Source organism: Symphalangus syndactylus, chromosome 7, assembly GCF_028878055.3.
Source record: "Symphalangus syndactylus isolate Jambi chromosome 7, NHGRI_mSymSyn1-v2.1_pri, whole genome shotgun sequence".
Lineage (NCBI taxonomy): Eukaryota > Metazoa > Chordata > Mammalia > Primates > Hylobatidae > Symphalangus > Symphalangus syndactylus.
Window position 1 is genome coordinate 92,931,250 of NC_072429.2, and position 24,083 is coordinate 92,955,332.

At 37.9% G+C, this 24,083-nt stretch overlaps 1 protein-coding gene across 3 annotated transcripts in view; it reads right to left on the minus strand.

Annotated features, from left to right (window-relative positions):
* Positions 1-4,182: 4,182 nt before the first annotated feature.
* The window catches only part of RAD54B (RAD54 homolog B), a 111,135-nt gene continuing 91,234 nt past the window's right edge, over positions 4,183-24,083 (minus strand). For 2 of the 3 annotated variants that reach the window (XM_055286778.2, XM_063643453.1), the window contains exons 12-15: positions 21,228-21,489; positions 19,651-19,717; positions 19,262-19,462; positions 13,026-13,425 (exon numbers count right to left, since the gene is read on the minus strand). In XM_055286778.2, the coding sequence (XP_055142753.1) occupies positions 13,205-13,425; positions 19,262-19,462; positions 19,651-19,717; positions 21,228-21,489 (751 nt within the window). In that variant the 3' untranslated portion in view covers positions 13,026-13,204. Of the gene's footprint in view, positions 9,006-13,025; positions 13,426-19,261; positions 19,463-19,650; positions 19,718-21,227; positions 21,490-24,083 lie in introns of those variants that run through there. The other variant, XM_063643454.1, reaches the window with a different exon arrangement.

The window sequence follows — 24,083 nt, forward strand, 5'->3', positions numbered from 1 at the left end:
GCATGAGGGGCGCTCTCCAGCAGTTAGTGGAAACAAATTCTAGTCTAGTTCAAAGCAGTAACTAAAGCCAGGTTCCTTTGATGTCTCACTGAGAAAGCTGCCATGCAGCATAAGACAGGGCAGTGTGAATTCCCATCTAGCCTTGTGGCTGAAGTTTTGTGGATCAGGAGCTGGGGAAGACCAGAAATGCCAAAGGCCTACTTTGCTACAGAGAAAATAAGTGAAGTGACCGTGTCTCAATGGTAAGTCTCGCATAGGTACCTTTAAAATATTGTCCTATAATTAGATTTTTATCTCCCTTTCAACTTGAAAGAGTAATCATTCTGGACTTGCTGTCTCATCAAATGTTAAATTATATATTAATTATTCCTATGTCTGCAATGCTTTCTAAACAAGGATTTCCAAAAACTTTTCCACCCTTTGGAAGTTAACTTATTGCATGGAAACTAAATACTGGAGGTTACTGAGTTCCAAGATTAGAGGGGCAATTTACAGTGTTTGCTTCCCAAATTAGCTTTATTAAAGGTACTAGAAAGTTTTATAAAGGGTATGGATTGTTAGCAAGTGATAGAAAAATTTATCGATCTCAATCCCATCTCAATACACAGGCACCAGAGCCTTCTTTATTGACCATTATGTTTTTTAAGGCTCTAGTTCTGCACAGTCAATAGTGGTTCACAGTGTGTGGGAAACAAATGGACAGCAATGCTCTTTGGCATTTGGTCAACCCTCTGAATCATGTAGCTCTTTCCCATCTTTTAAGGGTGTAAGCCCTTCTAAGAATTTTATTGCCAAAGACAATATGACAATATATCTAACTGATCTCAAAGCCACTTTTTAGTGCCTCCACTACAGAGAAAGTGTTTGTACTCAACCAGTGGTCTTTTCCTGTCCCACATTTCCCTTTGTTTCCATAGAAAGGTTGGACGCCGCTGACCATTCTTCAAGTCCTCAACAAATTGCTGAGCAGATACTCACCATGGGCCAGGCTCTAGGACACCACGGGAAAAACTGAGGCAGAAGCATACTCAGCATTTAAGGTACAGCAAGGGGGAGAGTGGGAATGAAGTGTAGTTAGTGAGGGGGAGATGAAGTCAGAAAGATAATGGAGCTAGATCATGTTAGGCCTGGAGGCCATTGTGAAATTTTTAACTTAGACTCTTAGCGAGAGAAGATTGAGGGAAAAAGGTAATAAATAATTTTTTCCTTTGGTAATTAAGGGCAAAATTACCAAATGATCAGAAGTAGATACCTAGTATTAGGTACCATGTTTCCATCACCCTAGGCATTGCTAGAGGGCCCTCCGCAGACACACCCAGGCACCTCAGGATTGAGCCAGAAGTTCAGAGAGGCCCATAACCTGGTTTCATAAATTAGCCCATGAACTGGGGTCTGAACAAGGGCTTTGGCCCCACACCATTCACCTTCCTCTTGCTCACACTTGCCCACTCCTAATTTCCCTAATCTCTGCCGCAGGAACTTCTCATTAATCATTACACTGAGCAGGATAGTGGCTGCTCTGTGTGATAAACCAAGGCCCTTATCCCAGCTGGCATGCCCTTGACTTTGCCAGAGCTGTGGCCCCTCCTAACTGCCTCTGGACTCTGGTGTAATGCGTGAGCTGGTTTAAGTTAGTTTAGCCACTGAGTAGAAGAGAACATAAAGGCCAGGAAGGAAAAAAAGAACATCACTCACAGCCACCTTAGAGCCACCTCGTTTGATGCCCCCTGAGTTTGAAACTGATTTCCAAGGCCAACCATGGGGAAAAATCTGGCTACATTCCAACCTTATCGTGTTTAATGAGGCCTCATGATCAAAACACAAGGCTTCTCCTTGATGATTCCCTCCTATGGCAGAGGTCTGAATAAATAAAGGAAGAAATATTAGAGCAGCTGGTTTCAGATAATAAAGCTAGCAGTGTGTGATTTACTAGTGATTGAAATTTAAAATATGAATAGGATTCAGAGGATAAAGGTTAACATGACACACTATTGCTACAGTTATTGCTAACAGAAAATAATCATTACTTGTTAACATTTCTAAAGCGTTGATATAAGCCACAGGCTATCAGCACTACTGCTGCTCCCATTATGACAGATTAAATAACACTCATATAAATAATCACTCAGTCCAAAACTTGGTAACAAATTCGACAATGCCAAAAACAAAAACAAAAAACCATAGCCTATATGTAGACCAACCTTCTTTGCAACGCTCTCTTATAAACTACTTTTTCAAAGCTCCCCACCACACCCAGTATCTAGTGAATGACTTTACATCCATTGGTGTCATTAAAATTGTGCTGACTGGCCATTGTCAGAGGGAAGTGCTTCTTCACCTTTCTGGTGAAGGGAGCTCAGTTTATTTAACTCCTGGCCTCCTTTTGCAACCTGTTCACCCTTCCCCTTGGGAGATAGTGACTTCTCTGACTGGTAAATTTATCAAGAATATCTCCACCTTGCCATGTGGTTAATTTGATCAATGGGATGTAAATGAAAGTGTGGTATGCAATTTTGAGAATAAGGCCGAAGAGGAAGTCTTCTCCTTCTCTTTCCTGTTAGCTGAAATGCAAATATGATTGCTGGATCCAGTGTATACCACAAGGTGGAAGCTGCATAATAGGGACTGGGGTGCCACTACAAGCTAGGAGCTGGGGTCCCCAGCGACTGAAACTACCATACCAGCCTAGACTGCCGACCCAGACTTTCACCTGAGAAATAAACTTCTGCCTCACTTAAGCCCCTGTATTACAGGTTTTCTGACAATTACAGCCACAAAATAGCAGGAGGGAGTCCAAGAATGCTGGGGGAAAGGGCACAGCCCAGGAAAAAGCTATTAGAGGATACCCAGAGAAATAAGTTCAAATAAAAAGGTTTAGTGACTGAGATTAAGCATGAACAAAAGGTATATAAATAAGAGGAAAAAATAAGTATTTGGCAAACCGTACTAACAAGTCATGAACTTGTATTTATGCACTAAGATTTGTATTCATGTACATATAATGGATCCTTGTTAATAAGCATAAATATATTAAATGAATATTCATAAAGCACTTAGAAAAGTCCCTGGCACGCAGTGAGTGCTACACAGCTGCTATTAATTTAAAATAACATAAATAAGAGTAAATGATGTGATGGTTAATTTTATGTCAACCTAGCTAGACTACGGTGCCCAGCTGTTTGGTCAAACACTAGTCTAGAGGTTGCTGTGCAGGTATTTGTGGATGTGGTTAACATTTACACTAAGTTGTCTTTAAGTAAAGCAGATTACCCTCTATAATGTGAGTGGGCCCCATTCAATCAGCTGAAAGCAATAAAAGCAAAGACTGAGGTTCCCATAAGAAGGAGGAATTCCTCAAAACTGCAACATGGAAATTCCGCCTGAGTTTCCAGCCTGCTGGCCTACCCTACAGATTTTCGACTTGCCAGCCCCTACAATCCCTTTAGCCAATTTCTTAAAACAAATTTCTTAAAACAAATAAATCTTAAAACAAATACATTTCTAAGTAGATAGATAGATAGATAGATAGATAGATAGATAGATAGATGATAGATAGAGATAGATATAGAGAGATATAGATATAGAGAGAGAGATCGCATATTGTTTCTGTTTCTCTGAAGAACCCTGACTAATACAAATGGAAAGTTAAAATAGGCCTGCAGTAGAAGTCACTGGAACTCTTTGTTGACAACCAGCAGGTGGGATAAAGGACCCACTAGAACCTTGCTCAGTGCACTGTCACTCCCCATCCCAACCCTACTTTCATGGCCCTGAGGAACAACCTCTACAGAACCTCAAAAGTTCAGTCACTCTCCTTCCCTTGCTGCTGTTTTAGAGCAGAAGATGAAAGGGACCACGATGGTCACAGTTCATCCCAGAACTAGAAGTAAATGCTTACAGGTATGGGGTTTCTTTTGGGGGTGATGAAAATGTTCTGGAATAAGACAGTGGTGACGGCTAAACAACAGTGTGAATGTACTAAATTCTACTGAATTGTTCACTTTAAAATAATCAATTTTATGCTATATAAACTTCACCTCAATAAATTATTTTTAATTATGATTTATATATGTGAATTTTACCTCAATTTAAAAAAACTGCAAAAAAAAAATGGAAATATCTCCACATTCTTCCTCCTGGAAATGAGTTTGCATGTAGAAAACACAAGCTCTCAAGGCAGGGTGCAGTGATTTTTGGCTGTAATGCCAGCATTCTGGGACACCAAGATGGCTGGACTGCTAGAGGCTAGGAGTTCAAGACCAGCCCTGGAAACATAGCGAGACCCTGTCTCTACAAAAAATAAAATAAAATTAGTCAAGCATTGTGGCACATGCCTATTGCCCCAGCTACTAGGTAGACTAAGGTGGGAAGATAGCTTGAGCCTAGAAGTTCGAGGCTGCAGTGAGCTACGAAAGTGCCACTGAACTCCAGCCATGGCAACAGAGCAAGATCCTATCTCAACAATAGCAACAACAAGAAAACAAAAAACACAAGCTTCTTCTGTGCCTCCAAACCCTGAAGCTTACCTGGGAAACATTTCCTCATGGGTAGGACAGAGCTCAGTATTAACAACCCACTTGGGTAACAGATGTAAAGCCAAGCCAATCAAGTAAGCTATTATCAAAAATGAAGGGGATATTTTGACCTCCATATGTACTTTTTGTTTCTCACCTTAACAAAGTATGAAAGCTGAAGGAATCCCAGAGCCGATGGCTCCACTAATGATGGTTTTCCACACACACTCAGTCTTGTCTCACATGACCACATGTATCCTCGGTACAGAGAGACTGAGACATTTGGAAGCCTAGCCTGGACTCATAAGACTTCCACTCTGCTTTTGCAATCCATGCTTTCTCGTTGCCTGGTGTGCATGCTTTCTTAAAGATAAGTAAACCTAAAGCTGGATGCAGCCCACAGTGTCTTGTGACCTTGTGTTTTTGTCTTGTGAGTTGTCAGTTTGAGTAATCTGAGCAGAAAGGGTGGTCAATCAAATCAACTGCTGCAATTGTAAAATACCATGTCTATTGTTCTGTGAAAGGATAAACATAAGATTCAGATCTCATGAAATTCACACACTCTAATCCAAAACCCAATTCTTTAATTAATTCACTTGAAAAGAGAACATGATATGAAACACTCACATTAGTTCATTTTTCTTCTCACATATACATCTGTCTCAGGAACCTGGCATGGTGAAATCATAAAAAAGGCAGGACAGTGCGCTGGAAAGAGCTTCAGATTTTGAGTTAAAAGAGGGGCTGGTGTTCAAGTTTCAGCTCTGTCACTGAATGATCTTGAATAATTAATCTCTGTAAGCCTTAAATCTGTAAAACGGAAATAATAGAGTATTTGCTCTGTTCAACTCTCAGCATTGTTGTGAGGAGCAAACCACTTATCTGTAAAGAGCTAAATAAATGTAGGTTATCATGTTTCAAGCACCTGATTTTCACGTGTTCATTTTGGTCTGCTTCAGAAAATCGTTGATCCTATCTTATCTCATTTATTTATATTAGTCCATAATGGCTATACTGCATACATAATAAACAAAGGTTTATAAATACTAAACTTCTACTTAGCACCATTATATTTATGTAAGAGACGGAAGCATTAGATTGACATTCCTATAGATTTTCTTTAAACAAACGTAGCAGTTGTAATTTTGTTCCACTCAGATGCTAAACAATGGTATACATCTGTATTGGTCAGAATTGTCCAGAGAAACAGAACCAATAGAAGATAAGTAGATATATAGATATATAGAGAGTTATTAAGGGAATTGACTCACATAATTATAGAAGGCAAGAAGTCCCAAAATCTGCTGTCCCAGTCTGAGTCTGAAGGCCTGAGAAGGGGGTAAGGGGTTGCTATAGTCTGAATGTTTGTGTCCTTCCCAAATTCATGTTGAAACCACATTACCAATGTGATATTAGGAGGTGGGGTCTTGGGGAGGTGATCAGGTCCTGAGGGCAGAGTCCTCATGAATGGAATTAATGCCTTTATAAAAGAGGCCCAAGAGAGACTCCTTGTCCCTTCCCCCATGTGAGGTCACAGCTACACGGTGCTATCTATGAAACAGAGAGCAGACCCTCACCAGACACTGGCTCTGCTGGTGCCTTGTTCGTGGACTACCCCCACTCCAGAACTGTAAGAAACAAATTTCTGTTGTTTATGAGCTATCCAGTTTATGGTATTTTGCTATAGCACCTCAAATGGACAAAGACACGGGTGATAGTGTAAGTCCCAGTCTGAGTCCAAAGGCCCGAGAACTAGGAGCTCCGATGTCAGAGGGTAGGAGAAGATGGATGTTCCAGCTCAAACAGAAAGTAAATTTACCCTCCCTGCCTTTTCGCTCTATTCGGGTCCTCAAAAGATTCAATGATACAAACCAATGTTGGTAAAGCAAATCTCTTATAGAGGTAAAGGCTAGTCTCTTCTAGAAACACTCTCGCAGACACATCCAGAAATAGGAAGCATTTTAACTCCCAATTTCAAATTCTAACTTGATCTATAATTACTACATAAACTATGCATACTCCCAGAGATGAAATTTTTAATAATAAAACAAGGAATGGGTACAGTGGCTCACACCTGTAATACCAATATTTTGGGAGGCAGAGGCAGGAAGACTGCTTGAGGCCAGGAGTTTGAGACCAACCTAGGCAACATAGCATGATCCCATCTCTACTTCAAAAAAAAAAAAAAAAAAGGAATACATGAAAATAAATATATTGCAGGTACAAAGGATTTTTTTTTTTTTTTTGAAACAGAGTCTTGCTCTGTAGCCCAGGCTGGAGTGCAGTGGCACGATCTTGGCTCACTGCAACCTCTGCCTCCCGGGTTCAAGCGATTCTCCTGCCTCAGCCTCCCAAGTAGCTGGGACTACAGGCACGTGCCATCACGTCCAGCTAATTTTTGTATTTTTAGTAGAGATGGGGTTTCACCATGTTGGCCAGGATGGTCTCGATCTCTTGACCTTGTGATCTGCCCACCTCGGCCTCCCAAAGTGCTGGGATTACAGGTATGAGCCACCATGCCCGGCCAGAATTTTTATGCTGTAGACATCTATGATGTTATATTTTTTTAACTACTCAAAAAAAAGTCTTCAGTATTTTGTTGACATTTCCTAGAAAAATAAAAATAATTGTTAATTTTGGTCTGCTTTGGAATTTTATTATCTTCTTACTCAAAAAAAATTTTTTAATAAATCTAAAAAAATTGTAAAGATTAAATCACACTGAACACTTCAGGTTTTCAAGTAAGTGTAACAAACTCCAATAAACTATTGTCTGTCAATAAGGTACTTTTTTTTTTTTTTTTTACAGTTTTTACATCATAAAAGCTGTATTCTGAATTGGTATTGGTTTTGTGAACAACAGAGTATTTTAGGGATAGAAGTTTGTAATGGTTTGAAGCAAAGATCCCAGGTTAGCTATAGAAAAGTGCCATAGGAAACTGTTCTAAACCAAAAACATGTTTATATCATACAAGGTAAGACAAAATAATATCCCTTTCTACCAAGTCATGTTGAAGCCTTCCTTGAATACCAAAATAGCATATCTACAAATCCCTCTAGGATAAAATATATTAATTTGGGAACAATTCAGAAAAACAAAGCCATATGCTAATTACACATATTATTTGCTGTGAGTCACAGTCAAAACTTTAATCTTGCCAACATAATATTAGGACACAGTTGCTCAGGCAATGTGACTGTAGGCCATAATTGAGCCACTCAAATGAAATGCCAGCCAGATTTTTTCACTTGCTCCTTTGTCATACACCCTTTTAAATGGATGGATAGGCTGTCTAGAAGTTTAGTTCTGCAGATCAGAGCTGCTCGTGTTTAAATTCACCTTTAGTAATTCAATCCTAATGAAAACGTGATTGAAATGTATTTACACTGTCGTTTAGAACCAGAACATTATGACATAAAGCTGTGTGAAAGGTGTATTTGTGTAATTAGAAATGAATTATGTATGTGACTTCAGTTATTACCCATTGCAGTGGCAGCTTCTGTCAGCTCATGCAGCAGATTGACAGATCACAGAAACAAAAAGGGAAGTCTGGATGCTGTCAGAGACAAGAAGAAACTGCTGGCTCTGCTCTCTTCAGTGTTGAGCGCAGCTCCATGCTCAACAGTTGGCTTAAATAAATACCTTGAAACTGAGATCTATGAGCAAGAAACATGATCAAGGTGGTTAAAGAAGTAAAAGAGGTAAAGTACCTCATTCATTCATTCAATTACTAAATAGCTATTCTATGCCAGGTCCCATACAAGGTCCTGAGAATATTATGATAAGTAAGATTAAATCCCCATCCTCAAAGGATTCCACCAAAAGAGAGAGGGAGAGCGTGCAAGCGCATGAGCATATGGACCAGGAACATAGAGAAAGGGAAAATTCTTATCAACAGCACCTCTCACACAAAAGCTGCTTTATATGTGCAAACCAGGTGTTAAGGTCCCTTAACATGTGGATAAAATGAGTTTAAACCCCCACAAATGCCTGGCTTGTCAAAGTCCAAAGTCTTCCTCAATTCCCAGAGGGCTATCTTCTGTACTTCTCAGCCTCTGAGATCCCATGCCACATATGCTATCTTTATTTCATGTCACATGGGTTCTCCCATGAAATTCAGCCTCTTCTGAAATTTCTACTGCAAAATCACTCTCATGCAGGATACTAAAGCTTTCAGAGTGAGGCAGAGAAATGGATGGAAGGTTATTTCCCACACTACTTGGCAAACAAACAACTTTATGAAGAACAATAGGTATCCATTGTAAAAACAGGGCCCAGCACCCTTACCTAAGGAGCTGAAATGTTCCTTTTGACAGATTTGTCTTGAATTGAGATAAGGGTGCTGGGCTTCCTACCCAGCATCCACCAGTCACCAAATGTTGGCCAACCAGGGGAGGAGCATAATCTTGGGTGAGGCAGATCCTCTCAGCTGAGGGCTATTCTTGAGGAAGAATTTGGCTATAAGTGGCCCACAGGTGATGCTTCTGGCAGCTGGAGAAACAAGAGCCTTGGTTCTGAAAGGGGCAATCTGGGCAGCACACCCTTGCATACACCACAGTTAAGACAGGCAGCAGTTGCAGAGTGGCTGGAACTATGTGAATATAATAAATAAATAAATTTTTGTTTAAAAAGACAGGCAGAATTACCTGTCCTTTATCAATGTTAAGTACTTTATGCCTGAAAAGGATATGATGCAAGATAGATATTGAAAGTTTAGTTCAGTCCAGCAACATAGTGAGACCCTCTCTCTTAAAAAAAAAAAAAAAAAAAAAAAAAAAAGTTGTATGTAAAGCCTCATACATTAAGTCTATACATGGGGCCAAGAAACACCATTTTTACTTATTATTAGTTGGCTACTTCCTCACTGATGAATTTGGTCCCAAACTGCCTGTTCATGAATCCTAGATGTACAGCTAGCTACCCAGGTATAGCATTATGAATTAAAAGAATTCATCCTTGATTATACATAATTGAGTATTTAACACCTCAAGACAATACAGGTATACCCCATTTTGTTGTGCTTCCCAGATATTGTGATTTTTTTAAATTGAAGGTTTCTGACAACCCTGCATCAAGCAAATGAGTGACACTTTTCCCCAAAACGTGCTCACTTCATGTCTGTGTCACATTTTAGTAATTCTTGCAATATTTCAAACTTTTACATTATTGTGATATCTGTTAGGGTTATCTGTGATCAGTGATCTTTGATCTATTGTAATTGTTTCGATGCACCATAACTTATGCCCATGTAAGATAGCAATCTTAATCAATAAATGTTGTGTGTGTTCTGACTGCTCCACCAACTGTTGGCTACCCCATCTCTCTCCCTCTCCTTGGGCCTCCCTATTCCCTGAGACATAACGATGTTGAAATTCAGCTAATCAATAATCCTGCAATGGCCACTAAGTGTTCAAGTGAAAGGAAAAGTCATATATTTTTCACCTTAAGTCAAAAGCTAGACAGAATTAAGCTTAGTGAGGAAGACATGTTGAAAGCCAAGACAGGCTGGAAGCTAGGACTCTTGCATTAGTTAGCCAAGTTCTGAATGCAAACAAAAAGCTCTTAAAGGAAATTACAAGTGAACACACAAATGATAAGTGAAGCAGCTTTATTGCTGATACAGAGAAAGTGTTAATGTCCTGGAAAGAAGTTCAAACCAGCCACAATATTCCCAAAGCCTAATCCAGAGCAAGGCCCTAAATCTCTTCAGTTCCATGAAGGCTGAGAGAGGTGAGGAAGCTGCAGAAGAGTTTGAAGCTAGCGTAATATTTAAGGAAAGAAGCTGTCTCCACATCATATAAGTGTAAGGTGAACAGCAAGTGCTGATGGATAAGCTGCAGCAAGTTATCCAGAAGATCTAGCTAAAATCATTGATGAAGGTGGCTACACTAAAACAACAGATTTTCAATGTAGAAGAAACAGCCTGCTATTGAAAGACGATGCCAGCTAGGACTTTCATAGCTAGAGAAGATAAGTCAATGTCTGACATCAAAGCTTTAAAGGACAGGCCTACTCTGTTTGGGACTAATGCAGCTGGTAGCTTTAAGTTGAAGCCACCTTCCAAAAATCCCAGGGCTCTTAAGAATTATGCTAAATCTACTCTGCCTGTGCTCTAGAAATGAAACAACAAAGCCTGGGTTACCGAATATTTTAAGCTCACAGTTGCAACCTACTGCTCAGAATGAAAGATTTCTTTTAAAATATTACTGTTCATTGACAAGGCACCTAGTAATCCAATGGCTCTGATGGAGACTTACAAGGAGATCAATGTTGTTTTCATGCCTGTTAACACAACATCCATTTTGCAGTACATGGGTTAAGCAGTAATTTTGACTTTCAACTCATATTATATAAGGATTGCATTGTGTAAAGCTAGCTATGACCATATAGACAGTCATTCCTCTGATGGATCTGAGCAAAATCAATGGAAAACCTTCTGGAAAAGATCCACCATTTGCAATTCATGGGAGGATGTCAATATAACAACATTAACAGGAGTTTGGAAGAAGTTAATTCCAATCCTCATAATTGACTTTGAGGAGTTCAAGATTTCAGTGGAGGAAGTAACTGTAAATGTGGTGGAATCAGCAAGAGAACTAGAATTAGAAGTGAAGCCTCAAGATTTGACTGAATTGCTGCAATCTCATGACCAAACTTGAGCAGATGAGGAGTTACTTCTTATGGGGGAGCAAAGAAAGTAGTTTCTTCAGATGGAATCTACTCCTGGTGAAGGTGCTGTGAACACTGTTGAAATTACCACAAAGGATTTAGAATATTCCATAAACTTAGTTGATAAAGCAGTGGCAGGTTTCAAGAGGACTGGCTCCAATTTTGAAAGAGTTTTTACTGTGGGAAAAATACTATCAAATAGCATCGCACACTACAGAGAAAGCTTTTGTGAAAGGAAGAGTCAATTGATGGGGCAAACGTTGCTGTCTTGTTTTCAGAAATTGTCACAGCCACTCTAACCCTCAGCAACCTTCACCAGGTTCCTGATCAGTCAGCAGTCATTGACATCAGTATAAGACCCTCTACCAGCAAAAAGATATCAGGCCGGGCACGGTGGCTCATGCCTGTAATCCCAGCACTTTGGGAGGCCAAGGCAGGTGGATCACCTGAAGTTAGGAGTTCAAGACCAGCCTAACCAACATGGCGAAAGCCTGTCTCCACTAAAAATACAAAAATTAGCTGGGCATGGTGGTGGACACCTGTAATCCCAGCTACTCGGGAGGCTGAGGCAGGAAGAATTGCTTGAACCCAGGAGGGAGAGGTTGCAGTGAGCCAAGATTGTGCCACTGCACTCCAGCCTGGGTGACAGAGCAAGACTCCAACTCAAAAAAAAAAAAAAAAAAAAAAAAGCATCAACTCACTAAAGTCTCAGATGATCATTAGCATTTTCTAGCAAATTATTTTTAAATTAAGGAAAATACATCATTTTTCAGACATGATGCTATTGCATACTTAATAGACTACAGTATAGTATAAACATAACTTCCATATGCACTGGGAAACCAAAAAAATGTGTTACTTACTTTATTGTGATATTCATTTTATTGCAGTGGTCTGTAGCCAAACCTGCAATATCTCCAGGGTATGCCTGTATTTTCTGTCTAAAAGAAATTTTCCTAAATGGAAACAAAAGCTGATTACAGAAGCCCCAGTTGGAGATTAAATTAGTAACTCCTTTCTCTTTGCAGGCTTCAGTCTTCTAAAGCTTGCTTTGTGTATTAAAACCTTTTTTTTTTTTTTTTAAAATGGGGTCTTGCTCTGTCACCCAGGATGGATACTGGATCATATTCAATCATAGTTCACTGCAAACTCAAACTCCTAGGCTCAAGCAATCCTTCTACCTCAGCCTCCCATGTAGCTGGAACTACAGGCATGTGCCACCATATGTGGCTAAGTTTGTTTTTTAGAGACAGGGTCTCACTATGTTGCTCAGGATAGTCTCAAACTATTGGCCTCAAGCAATCCTCCTGCCTCTACCTACTAAGTAACTAGGATTACAAATTGGAGCCACTGCGCACAGCTAAAACACTCTTTTCAATGTGAAAAATTACTCCAGATAACCCTTAAATGATGGTAGCTGAACCTTTATTCAGTGCATAAACAATATTTGGTAGACATGGCTTTATAGACTGCATAAGTCTGAGGTCCCAAACTAGGAACTAGTGCTCTAAAGTGTTCCCAAATCCTTCATCTCCTGCACTAACCTACTGACTTTTCCCACTCAAACTGCCCTGCAGCAACTATTACATCCAACATCTTTAGCATTTGCAATCCTAACCTCTTATTCTCTTTCTCCTTTGAGCTACATTTTAAACTTACCAAGTTTTTCAGTTGTTTCAAACATCTGTCTAATATTTCTAATCAGATTAGTTTTCCCAAAGACAGAGACTAAGTATTTTACCTTTTTATATTCCTTATAAAAATTTCTCAGTAGATACTTAATGAAAGTGTATTGATCAAGGAATTATTAACAATTATACAATGATAGAAGCACATCTTCAATTTTTCATTTAAACATTTAATATTTACAAAAAATTAAACCAATTTTGACTATTGTATCAAATGTGATATATTTTGCAACATACACTGTAATTTATATAATTCCATTAATTTTCAAAAAGTACATTTAATTACCATACTAATTTTCAAAAGAAGAGCAATGGAATGTCAGAAGTAATCTTTCATTGTGTGCCAGTAGCTTGAGTGGTTATATTCTGAAAAATGAATGACACATTTTCTGTTATTCTTTCAAGAAAAGGATCTGTAAGATTTAAATGATCTCCAGGAAAATGTTTCCATTGCTTCAGCTGGGACATAGAAAGAGGTTTCAGGGAGTTAGATTTCTGGTGATGTGGACCAAGCTGACAATCTCTAGAGACAATGAATTTTTCCAACGAATCACCTGCAATAAGTAAAACAATGAGAAAATCCTTAGGCAAGCCAATATCCTGCTAAATACAATACTTTTTTGTTTTATGATAGTTTGTTATTTATTACATTTGATCACCATGGTTCAAGTTAAGACAAATTCATCCTTTTTACAAACATTTATAAATTATTTACTATGTACTGATTTAAACAGTAAAGGTAAAATGATGAAGAAACACAGGCATGGTCTCTGACTTCAAGGACCTTACAGTCTAGTGGGAGAGATACACATTAAATAAGTAATCATCCGAAAAATGTATTACAAATTCAAAATCCCTCTCCTAAAACCTGTGGGGCCAGATATGTTTACAAATTCAGAATATAATTCGAACAATCTGGGTCAGCATTCCATAATGAAACTCATTAACATTCTGTAGCAAGTCATAAATAGTCTTACAAAATGGGTTAAATAAGACTATTGATAAACTCACATCAATTTAGGTAAGGTTTTGCCACAAATAATTTTGTCACAAATTTATGAAGAAAAAAAAACCTTTTGAGCTTTCTAGATTTCAGAATTGAAGATAAGGGACTGTGGAGCTGAATTACAAACAGAGGTAAGGGTATGAAGGAAAGATACAGGGAACTATCTTACATATGACAAGAGAGGCTGAACTTGGTCTGGAAGGTAAGTGAAGGGCACCCTGAGGAAATGTTCTATTAAGATCTGAAAGATGAGGAGAAAAGAACTAGACGGGGAAAAAAGATAAAGCATTCCAAGATAAGCACATTAAAAAGCTATGAAAAGGAAGGGACACTGGCATAGTCAAGCAATTGATAGGAGCCTATGCAATTAAAGCCTATAGAGTAAAAGCAAAGAATAATGCAAAAGAAGTAATGCACAGTGAAGCAGGTATTCAAGGGCTGGATTATGCAAAACATGAATGGCAGAGGCCAGCCGTTATTCACCAAATCCATTTCTCTTTCCTCCAGGGCACTTAGTCACCTTTCCCAGCCTCCCTTACAGTTAAATATTGCCACTGGGTCTGGCCTATGGAATGCAGCTATGTCACTTCCAGGTCTGAACTATAAACATCCTTCAAACTGAACAATTTTCTACTTTATCTCTTCTCTCGTTGCTGGCTGGCAGATGCAGGGGATCCCAGCAGAGGACTCTAAGGTCCAAATGGATGGAAGAGCTCCAAGTGAAAGAACCCTGGATCATGAAATTACCTTATGAAAGGCTGTCCACTAAATGCCCACAATGACCTGTTACACAAATGAGAAACATATTTCTATTGTGTTAGACCATTGCGCTTTTTTAGATTCTTGTTACAGCATTTAGACTGCCCTGACTAACTTACCAATTTAGAGATTTTAGTATCTATCCTAAGAGCAACAGGAAGCTATTGGAGGTTTTACTTTTTTAACCTTTTAATTATGGGAAATTTCAAATAAATATAATAAATATATAGCATGTATCATTTCACTTATAAATATTTCATTCTACATTTCTAAAAGATAAACACTTCTTTGAAATTTTATCACACCTAAAAGAAAAGCCTCAAGTCATTCCTTAATATCATCAAATTCTTGTCAGTGTTCATAATCATTGAGGTTTTAAGAAAAGAGATGACAAGGCCAGGTGTGGTGGCTCACACCTGTAATCCCAGCACTTTGGGAGGCCAAGGCGGGCAGATCACGAGGTCAGGAGATCAAGACTATCCTGGCTAACACAGTGTAACCCCGTCTCTACTAAAAATACAAAAAATTAGGCAGACGTGGTGGCAGGCGCCTGTAGTCCCAGCTACTGGGGAGGCTGAGGCAGGAGAATGGCGTTAACCCGGGAGGCCCAGCTGGCAGTGAGCCGAGATAGCGCCACTGCACACTAGCCTGGGTGACAGAGCAAGACTCTGTCTCAAAAAAGAAAAAAAAAAAGAGATTGCTTCCAAAATTAGAAGACAATAGAATAATACCTACAAAGTACTAACCAAAAAACCTCTGGCTAACTAACAGTTAGCCAGTATTAGGCCCTTGTTAAAAAATGAAAAGACATTGTTCAATTCCCACCTATGAGTGAGAACATGCGGTGTTTGGTTTTTTGTCCTTGCGATAGTTTACTGAGAATGATGTTTTCCAGTTTCATCCATGTCCCTACAAAGGACACGAACTCATCATTTTTTATGGCTGCATAGTATTCCATGGTGTATATGTGCCACAGGAAGGGGAACATCACGCTCTGGGGACTGTTGTGGGGTGGGGGGAGGGGGGAGGGACAGCATTAGGAGATACACCTAATGCTAAATGACGAGTTAATGGGTGCAGGAAATCAACATGGCACATGGATACATATGTAACAAACCTGCACATTGTGCACATGTACCCTAAAACCCTAAAGTATAATAAAAAAAAAAAAAGAAAAAAAAAGAAAATAAAACCTCTGAAAACAGTCCAAAAAAAAAAAAAAAAAAAAAATGAAAAGACAGTAGAAATAAATAAAAATACCTTAATAATTATAAATGCAAACAAACTAAATGTTCTCACTGAAACAAAATATCAGACTGGACAAAAAATAAAATCCAGCTTTATGCTATTGACAAGAGATACCTAAAACATAAGAACACAGAGAGATTTAAGGTAAACAGATGGGAAAAGATAGACCAGACAAACCCTAATGATAAGAAAACTAGGGTAATATGTTAAGACAAAATGAAAGCAAAAGGCATTAGGGATAAGGCAATCACTACGTAACAATAAAATAGAGAAACCATAATGAAAAAAATATTTCACAAGGAAGATATAAAATATATGAAGCAGAAAATGACAAAATAACAATTTTCTCTAATCCACTGTCACAGTTTCATATTTTAATATATTTATTTGAATAATAGATATAGCTAACAAAAAATTAGGTTGTTAATGTTTTAAATGGGCAAACAATATGAAGAGATGGTTCACATAAAGAACTATGGTTTTTAAACTTAGGAAAATGCTCAGCTTCATTCATAATAAGAGAATAGCAAATTAAAACTATACCGATATATTATTTTCTTACTATCAGATTTGCAAAAATACAAACATTCGATAATCCACTAAACTGGCAAGGCTATGGGAAAATAGACATTCTAGTGTATTTCTGGGAGTGTGTAAATTGACACAACATCCAACAAAGGGCATTTTGGCAATATCTATCAAAATTACAAATGTACATGTTCTCTGACTCAGCAATACTAAAAATTTACCTTATAGGTATATTTGAAGATATTCAAAATGATACATGAATAAAATACACACTTATGGGAAATAACCTAATTGTACATCTATGGATGATATGGTTTGGCAGTGTCCCCACCCAAATCTCATCTTGTGGCTCCCATAATTCCCAGGTGTTGTGGGAGAGACCCGGTGGGAGACGACTGAATCATGGGGGCAGGTCTTTCCTGTGCTGTTCTTGTGGTAATAAATGGGTCTCACAAGATCTGATGGTTTTAAAAATGGGAGTTGCCCTGCACAAGCTCTCTTTTTGCCTGCCACCATCCATGTAAGATGTGACTTGCTCCTCCTTGCCTTCTGCCATGAATGTGAGGCCTCCCCAGCTATGTGGAACTGTGAGTCTAATTAAACTTCTTTTTTTTGTAAATTGCCCAGTCTCGGGTATGTCTTTATCAGCAGCGTGAAAACAGACTAATATAGTGGGGGATAAATTATGATATATCTATACACTGGAAGATTATACAGCTGAGGAAGAAAAAGAACAAGGAAACTCTGTAACAATATGGAAAGATCTCAAGATACGCTACTGAGTGAAAAAGGTACAGAAATATAATATGCTATAATTTATTGGGAGGAAAACTGGGCAAGAATATATATCTAGAGTGGCTTATATATGCATACATATATATCTGGAAGGATACACAAAAAAACTAATAGTGGTGGTTTCTTTTGATGTAGAAGGCTAGAAATTAGGGAGATAAGGGTAGAGTAGGAGGAAGAGTTTTCACCATGTACATTTTATATTTTTAAATAATTGAGTCATTTAAATATATTACCAATTCAAAAAAATTAGTCATTTTTGAAATCTATAAAAGAAAAAATGGATTACATAACAAAATCTGGCTAATATGACAGAATTCTACACGAGGCAATTAAAAGGATATACATGATTTCCATGCACAAAACATTTACAAAAAAATGACCACACACTAGACCATACCCCAAGTCTCTATAATTACCAAAGAATCCATATCATGTAGTTCTATTTCTGACTACAAAGCATTAGCCAGAGTTCAGTAACAAAAACTAAAATACATTTTAAAACATACTTTTAAATAACTCATGAGTCAAAGAAGAAATCATAATGAAAAAACAAAATATTTAGAACTGAATAATGAAAGACTGTACATCAAAATTATGGGCAGCTTAGAGGAAAATGTATAGTCTTAAATATCCACTTCTTTGAAAAGAAAACTGAAAAACCATTAAGCTAAGTATTAAACTTAAATATTAGAAAAAGAACATTAGAGTAAATACAAGGAAAAAGGAGAAGAGAAATTATTAAAACAGGAAAAAATTTAATAGGGAGGATAAAGTGTTAATTAATATTTTTAATTACCAAAATGGCTATGAAGAAAGAGAAAATCTGAAAACATTTCTATGAAGTTTAAATTCTACCCACTAAAAAATAAAAATATATACATATTTTAACTACCATAAATATTATATATTGTTATAATTATATATTATGCATGATTATTATATTCAGTTATTAGTTATATATTTATATATGACATATAACTAATAAATATAACCATATATAATTTATATGACAAATAACTAATAAACTAATAAGCTTCTATTGTATCTAAAGAGAAACATTTATATAAACATTTCCATAGAAGAGAAACACTTATATAAAATATATTTTATGTTTATATAAAATCTAAATTCTTCCATCTCAGTCTTATATAGTCTAACTTCTTCAACCTATCTTAACGTAATTTATCAAGTAACTTTCAGCTACTAGACATTGATTGCTCAAGTCCTACACCTGATGTAGTTCCTTTTTGAATGGTGTCTGTTCTGGAGGGTAAATTTTCAGCTTTACTTAAGCAGCACTAGCAGTTACATCAAGTACTGAGAAGTATGGTGACCCATGCTTCTGAGTGCCTCAGAAAATATGACCCCATTATGAATTCTGTACAACATAAACAGGATTATTCTGTCAACTGTAGTTTTTTTGTGAAAGAGAAATAGGGATTAAAACCATTTTTCTGGATGGATGCGGTGGCTCACACCTGTAATTCCAGCACTTTGAGAGGCTGAGGCGGGCAGATTGCTAGAGCCCAGGAGTTCGAGACCAGTGTGGGCAACATGAAGAAATCTCACCTCTACAAAAAATACAAAAATTAGCCAGGCGTGGTGGTGCACACCTGTAGTCCCAGCTACTCGGGAGGCTGAAGCTGGAAGACTGCTTGAACCCAGGAAGCAGAGGTTGCAGTGAGCCATGATTGTGCCACTGCACTCCAGCCTGGGCAACAGAGCAACAGAGCCAGACCCTGTCTTGGGAAAAAAAAAACAAAAAAAAAAAACTCTAACTCCAAAGCCATTACACTAGGACTTGAAAGATTTTCCTAAATAAGTTCAATTTTTCACAAGTGATTAAGAAATAAAAAGCTAAAATTGAGAGAATAAGATTCTACTGAATATTTTCTCAAATATCTCTATCTGGCAGCTGCCCTATGAGCTGAGAAAAAAAAAAACTAACATATGCAAATGGTAAATACTATAAAGTTATTCTTTAAATATTTTCAACTGCTAACAAGAAATAAATTACCTTTACTACATAGTAACAGAATTAAAATATAACTAACCTGTATGAACTTCCTCTCCTGCACACTCACAGTCAAGCAGGTCATGAGTAACACAATCTGAACTTTCATGTAATGTGAACAAATTTTTAAGTTCTTCTACTGAAAACTGAATATGTTCAGATGTCTTGGTGAGGTCGACAACTGCCCCACAAAGACCTTGCTTACTGATCTGCCTTTGATAGATCTTTTCTTCTATTGTACCTAAAGAGAAAACATTCATTAGATTTCCTTCAGATCTTTATGTTCATTATTTTTGTTGGGTAAAATGTTTAGTAACATACTAGTTAACAAAATAACAATATATTCCTGACACTGAAGCACAGGCTAACAAAAAATAATTTTAATTGTTCAAAGGGTATACATTTTTTGTCACACTGAAGGGTTGTTACCTGTAGTTAGGAGTCTGTAAATATGTACAGGATATTTCTGACCATCTCTCCATACTCTAGACATTGCCTATAGAAAATAAGTGAGAACTCTGAGAATACAGTAGAAACTGATGGCCCTTTCCACATATGCAATTTGCAGAAATATGTTTTAAAATTTGGAATTCTATATTTTACATACAGCTTCAAAAAACAAATCCCAGGTGTGTGAAGCATGCCCTACTTCATAGCTTTTTCTTGGCAGAAAGAAAGGGATGAGTGAACACTTACTATGGTACTGTAGAATAACTACAGGGGTATCATGCAAGAGTGAGAGAATATATCTTCATCAATTGGACAGTGAGTATGGACAGCAAGAATGGAAAGAACCAAGTGTAGCATGGGCTTGGAGGTTCATTCTCAGTCCAAATAGCTGAAGATTTGCCCCTGAGAAGTACCTAGGATACACGGAATCAGCTAAGGCTCTAGGTGGATCCCTGTGGTTTAAAGATGTATCAATGATACTGTGCAATAAACTGTTGATGTTCAAACCCTGCACATTTCAAATAAAAATCTGGCCTTCAACCAACTTCTAAGAGATCATCTCTAGGCCTTTGGAATGTCCTGCCTGATATGAGTCTCTGTTTACCAGAAGCCTTGGGCCACACCAGATAGTTTATGCTAACAATGTTATATGGTGGGGCCTTGGATCATGTAGTTCAATTTCTGGAGGCTAAAGACTGATTAACTAAGGTCAGTCATGCAGGTGTTCCATGACTACAGAACTGACCCCAAACAAAATTCTGGACACCAAGGCTTGGATGAACTTCCCTGGTGGACAGTATTCTATATGCACTGTCACTCACCAATACTGACAGAATTAAGTGTTGTCCATAAAACTCCACTGGGAGAGAACAACTGGAAGCTTGTGCCTGGTCTCTCTTGGACTCTGCCCTGGACTCAGTACCTTTTCCTTACCGATTTGAGTATTCTTTACTATAATGTAACATAACCGTGAGTATAGCTGCTTTTCTCAGTTGAGTCCTTCTAGTGAATCATTAAACCTGAGGGTTGTCTTGGGATCCCCCAATGCACATACCAACTGAGGTGCAAACCTACAGGTAGAAAACTCAAGATGCAAAAAGATGGGCTGTACTCTAAAGAAAACCAAAGGTTCTCAAATATTTTCCTAAATATGTTATTTTATACCTTTACTGTAGCCTGCATAAACACTAATCATAGCATCTGTAACTTTATTGTCTTCACCTGATGGTCATGAACATCCTAAAGGCCCAACTCTGCAGTAAACTAGAACCTGGAGACATACAGGTTTAGGTCTGAATCCTGGCTCTGCATCTTACAAGCTGTGGGATCTTGAACAAGCTTCCATATCTTCATCTGTAAAATGGGACTACTAATATCCATCCTTGTAGGCTTGTTAGGAAGATTAAATAGATGAAAAGCACTTAGCAGACTGCCTTATGCAAAATAAGGGCTCTTTATGCAGTGGATATTATATATCATCATCATCTTTGTATCCTCAATAGGCATTGTATCCTCACGCATTCAATAATATCTATTTAATGCATAAATATTCCTACCTGAATATCAGTGGCTGGATTCCAATCAATGTCATAGAGAATTAAGTGAGATCCTCCAATGAGGTTAAGTCCTACACCACCAGCTTTTGAACTTAACAAAAAAATAAAAACAGAAGAGTGTTGACTGTTAAAGCCATCAACAATCTGCTGCCTTTGAGAGATTGGTGTTTGTCCATCAAGTCTTGTATAAGCATATCCATGACGCTTACATACTTCTTGTAAAATGTTCAAGGTTTGTGTGTAGTTGGATACCAACACCACCCTGTCAATCAAAAAAGAAAGATTCTTTAGATAAATTTAAAGGCAGCACTAGATTTTCTTAGTTGAAATAAAATACCACAATAATATTATCACTGACATTGACAGAACATGCAACAATGACCTTGTACAATTAAAACATAGGTATTCCTGCATATTCCACTTTAAAGTCAATATCTAAACTTCCAATTTTAAGATAGTGCAGCAAAGACCTTTCTGCCTTCTTCATTTCTCTGAGGTTCACTCTAAAAACAGCAAGAGAATGAGCAAAATACAAAAATGAACAGAAACTAACTCTGAAGATATTTGAAAACAAAAAGCACAGTGAAGCAGTCACCTGCTTAGGAGTATACATAAGGTGACGCCTACATGCCCAAAGAGGGAGATTCCAGTAAGAAACAAATGAAAGTTCATTTGCACCACAGAATCTTGCTAAGGTACCTGAGAAGGAAGGAATTTAGACTGGAACTATTACAACATTGGTACGTAGAACCCAGGCCCTGCTCCCATGTGATCAGTTGACTTTTCTTTCTCAAATAAAGTATTTATTATCTGGAGAAAATAAACCAAAGAAACTTAGACCAGGGAACTGACTGTAGAAGGCAGGAGAGCCAATGTAGTGACTTATGCCTGTAGCCCCTGCTACTCAGGAGGCTGAAACAGGAAGATCACTTGAATCCAAGAGTTTCAGTACAGCCTGGACAATACAGCAAGGCCCTGTCTTTAAAAAAAAAAAAAAAAAAAAAAATGTGTTAATGAAAGTCTAGATACTGAATAAGATCCCTCTACCCTTTTCCTGCCAACTACTAGAATACCAGCAGCCACATGCCAGCCCAAGGAAGATATTACTAAAGGATTCATCTATGCAAAGACTTAAATGATTCCACAGAAAAGGTCCACAGATAGGGAGTCCCCAAATTAAAAAGCCAGCTTGCTGCCTGATTACCCAATGATGGTTATTAGTCAACAAGCCCTGCCTAACCATACAGTGTTCAATTAATGTTTTACTGCTTCACTCTTAACTGTGGACACCAAGGAACACCAGCTATTTGAAGTGAGCTTCAACATGAAAAGGAAAAATCAAAATAAACAAACCTGAATTAAACAAAGCAATGAAAAAAAAAGAAGATAACTTTCCGAAAATAATTAATGTCCTCAAACAAGAGCTATCTATCGTTCAATGGAAGAGGATACAATTTTTCAAAAGAATAATCAAGAATTAGAAAAATATCTTAGAAATGTAAAATGATAGACAAAGTTTTAACAGGAGAGCTGGAAGATAATAGTACGAGAGTTTGACAGGAAATACATTAAGAAGAAAAAGTGATGACCAATAGGAGAGAAAAAAAAGAATTAGAGAATCAATTCATGAGGTTCAATATCTGACTGACAGGAATTCCAAAGAAAACAAGAAATTGTTTTAAGAGAAAGGCCGGGCGCGGTGGCTCAAGCCTGTAATCCCAGCACTTCGGGAGGCCGAGGTGGGCGGATCACAAGGTCAGAAGATAGTGATCATCCTGGCTAACACGGTGAAACCCCCTCTCTACCAAAAATACAAAAAAATTAGTTGGGCATGGTGGTGGGCACCTGTAGTCCCAGCTACTCAGGAGGCTGAGGCAGGAGAATGGCATGAACCCGGGAGGCGGAGCTTGCAGTGAGCTGAGATCGCGCCACTGCACTCCAGCCTGGGCGACAGAGCAAGACTCCGTCTCAAACAAAAAAAAAAAAGAGAGAGAGAGAGAAAGGGTATTTCCCAGACATGGAGCCTTCAGATAAAAAGGACCTACTAAAAAGTTCCCAGCTCAATAATAAAATGAGGACTCATATTAAGGCATATCAAGATTATAACTCAAAGTATGAAGAATGAATAAAAGTTGATCAATTTTTGATGAAGAAATATAGGTCATATGCAAATGAATCGAAATTTGAAAATCATCCGACTTCTCAAAAGCAACTAAAAACTAGAAGACAACATGTAAAGCAATGTCTTCAAAATTCTAGGGGAATACTATTTTGATCTAGAAGTTTATGACAAGGGAAGTTGTCAGTCAAGTGCTAGTGTAGAATAAAGACAGTTTCAGATGTACAAGAAGTCAAAAAGATTAATCTCCCATCTTTCTTAGGAAACTATGTGAGATGTGCTCCAGCAAAATGTGAAATTCAGAAAACAGAAAATCCAACACAGAAGAAGAAAAAAATGAATTTATAAGTTAATATGATTTGGCTCTGTGTCTCCACCCAAATCTCATCTTGAATTACAATCTCCATAATCCCCATTTGTTCACGGAGGGACCAGGTGGGAGGTGACTAAATCATGGGGGCAGTTTCCTGCATGCTGTTCTCGTGATAGGGAATGAGTTCTCACGAGATCTGATGGTTTTATAAGGCAGTTTTCCCTGCTCTTGCTAGCTCTCTTTTTCCTGCTACTCTGTGAAGAAGGTCTTTGCTTCCCCTTTGCCTTCTGCCATGATTGTAAGTTTCCTGAGGCCTTCCCAGCCATGTGGAACTGTGAGTCAATGAAACCTCTTTCCTTTATAAATTGCCCAGTCTCAGGTATTTCTTTATAGCAGTGTGAAAACAGACTAATGCATAGGTGAT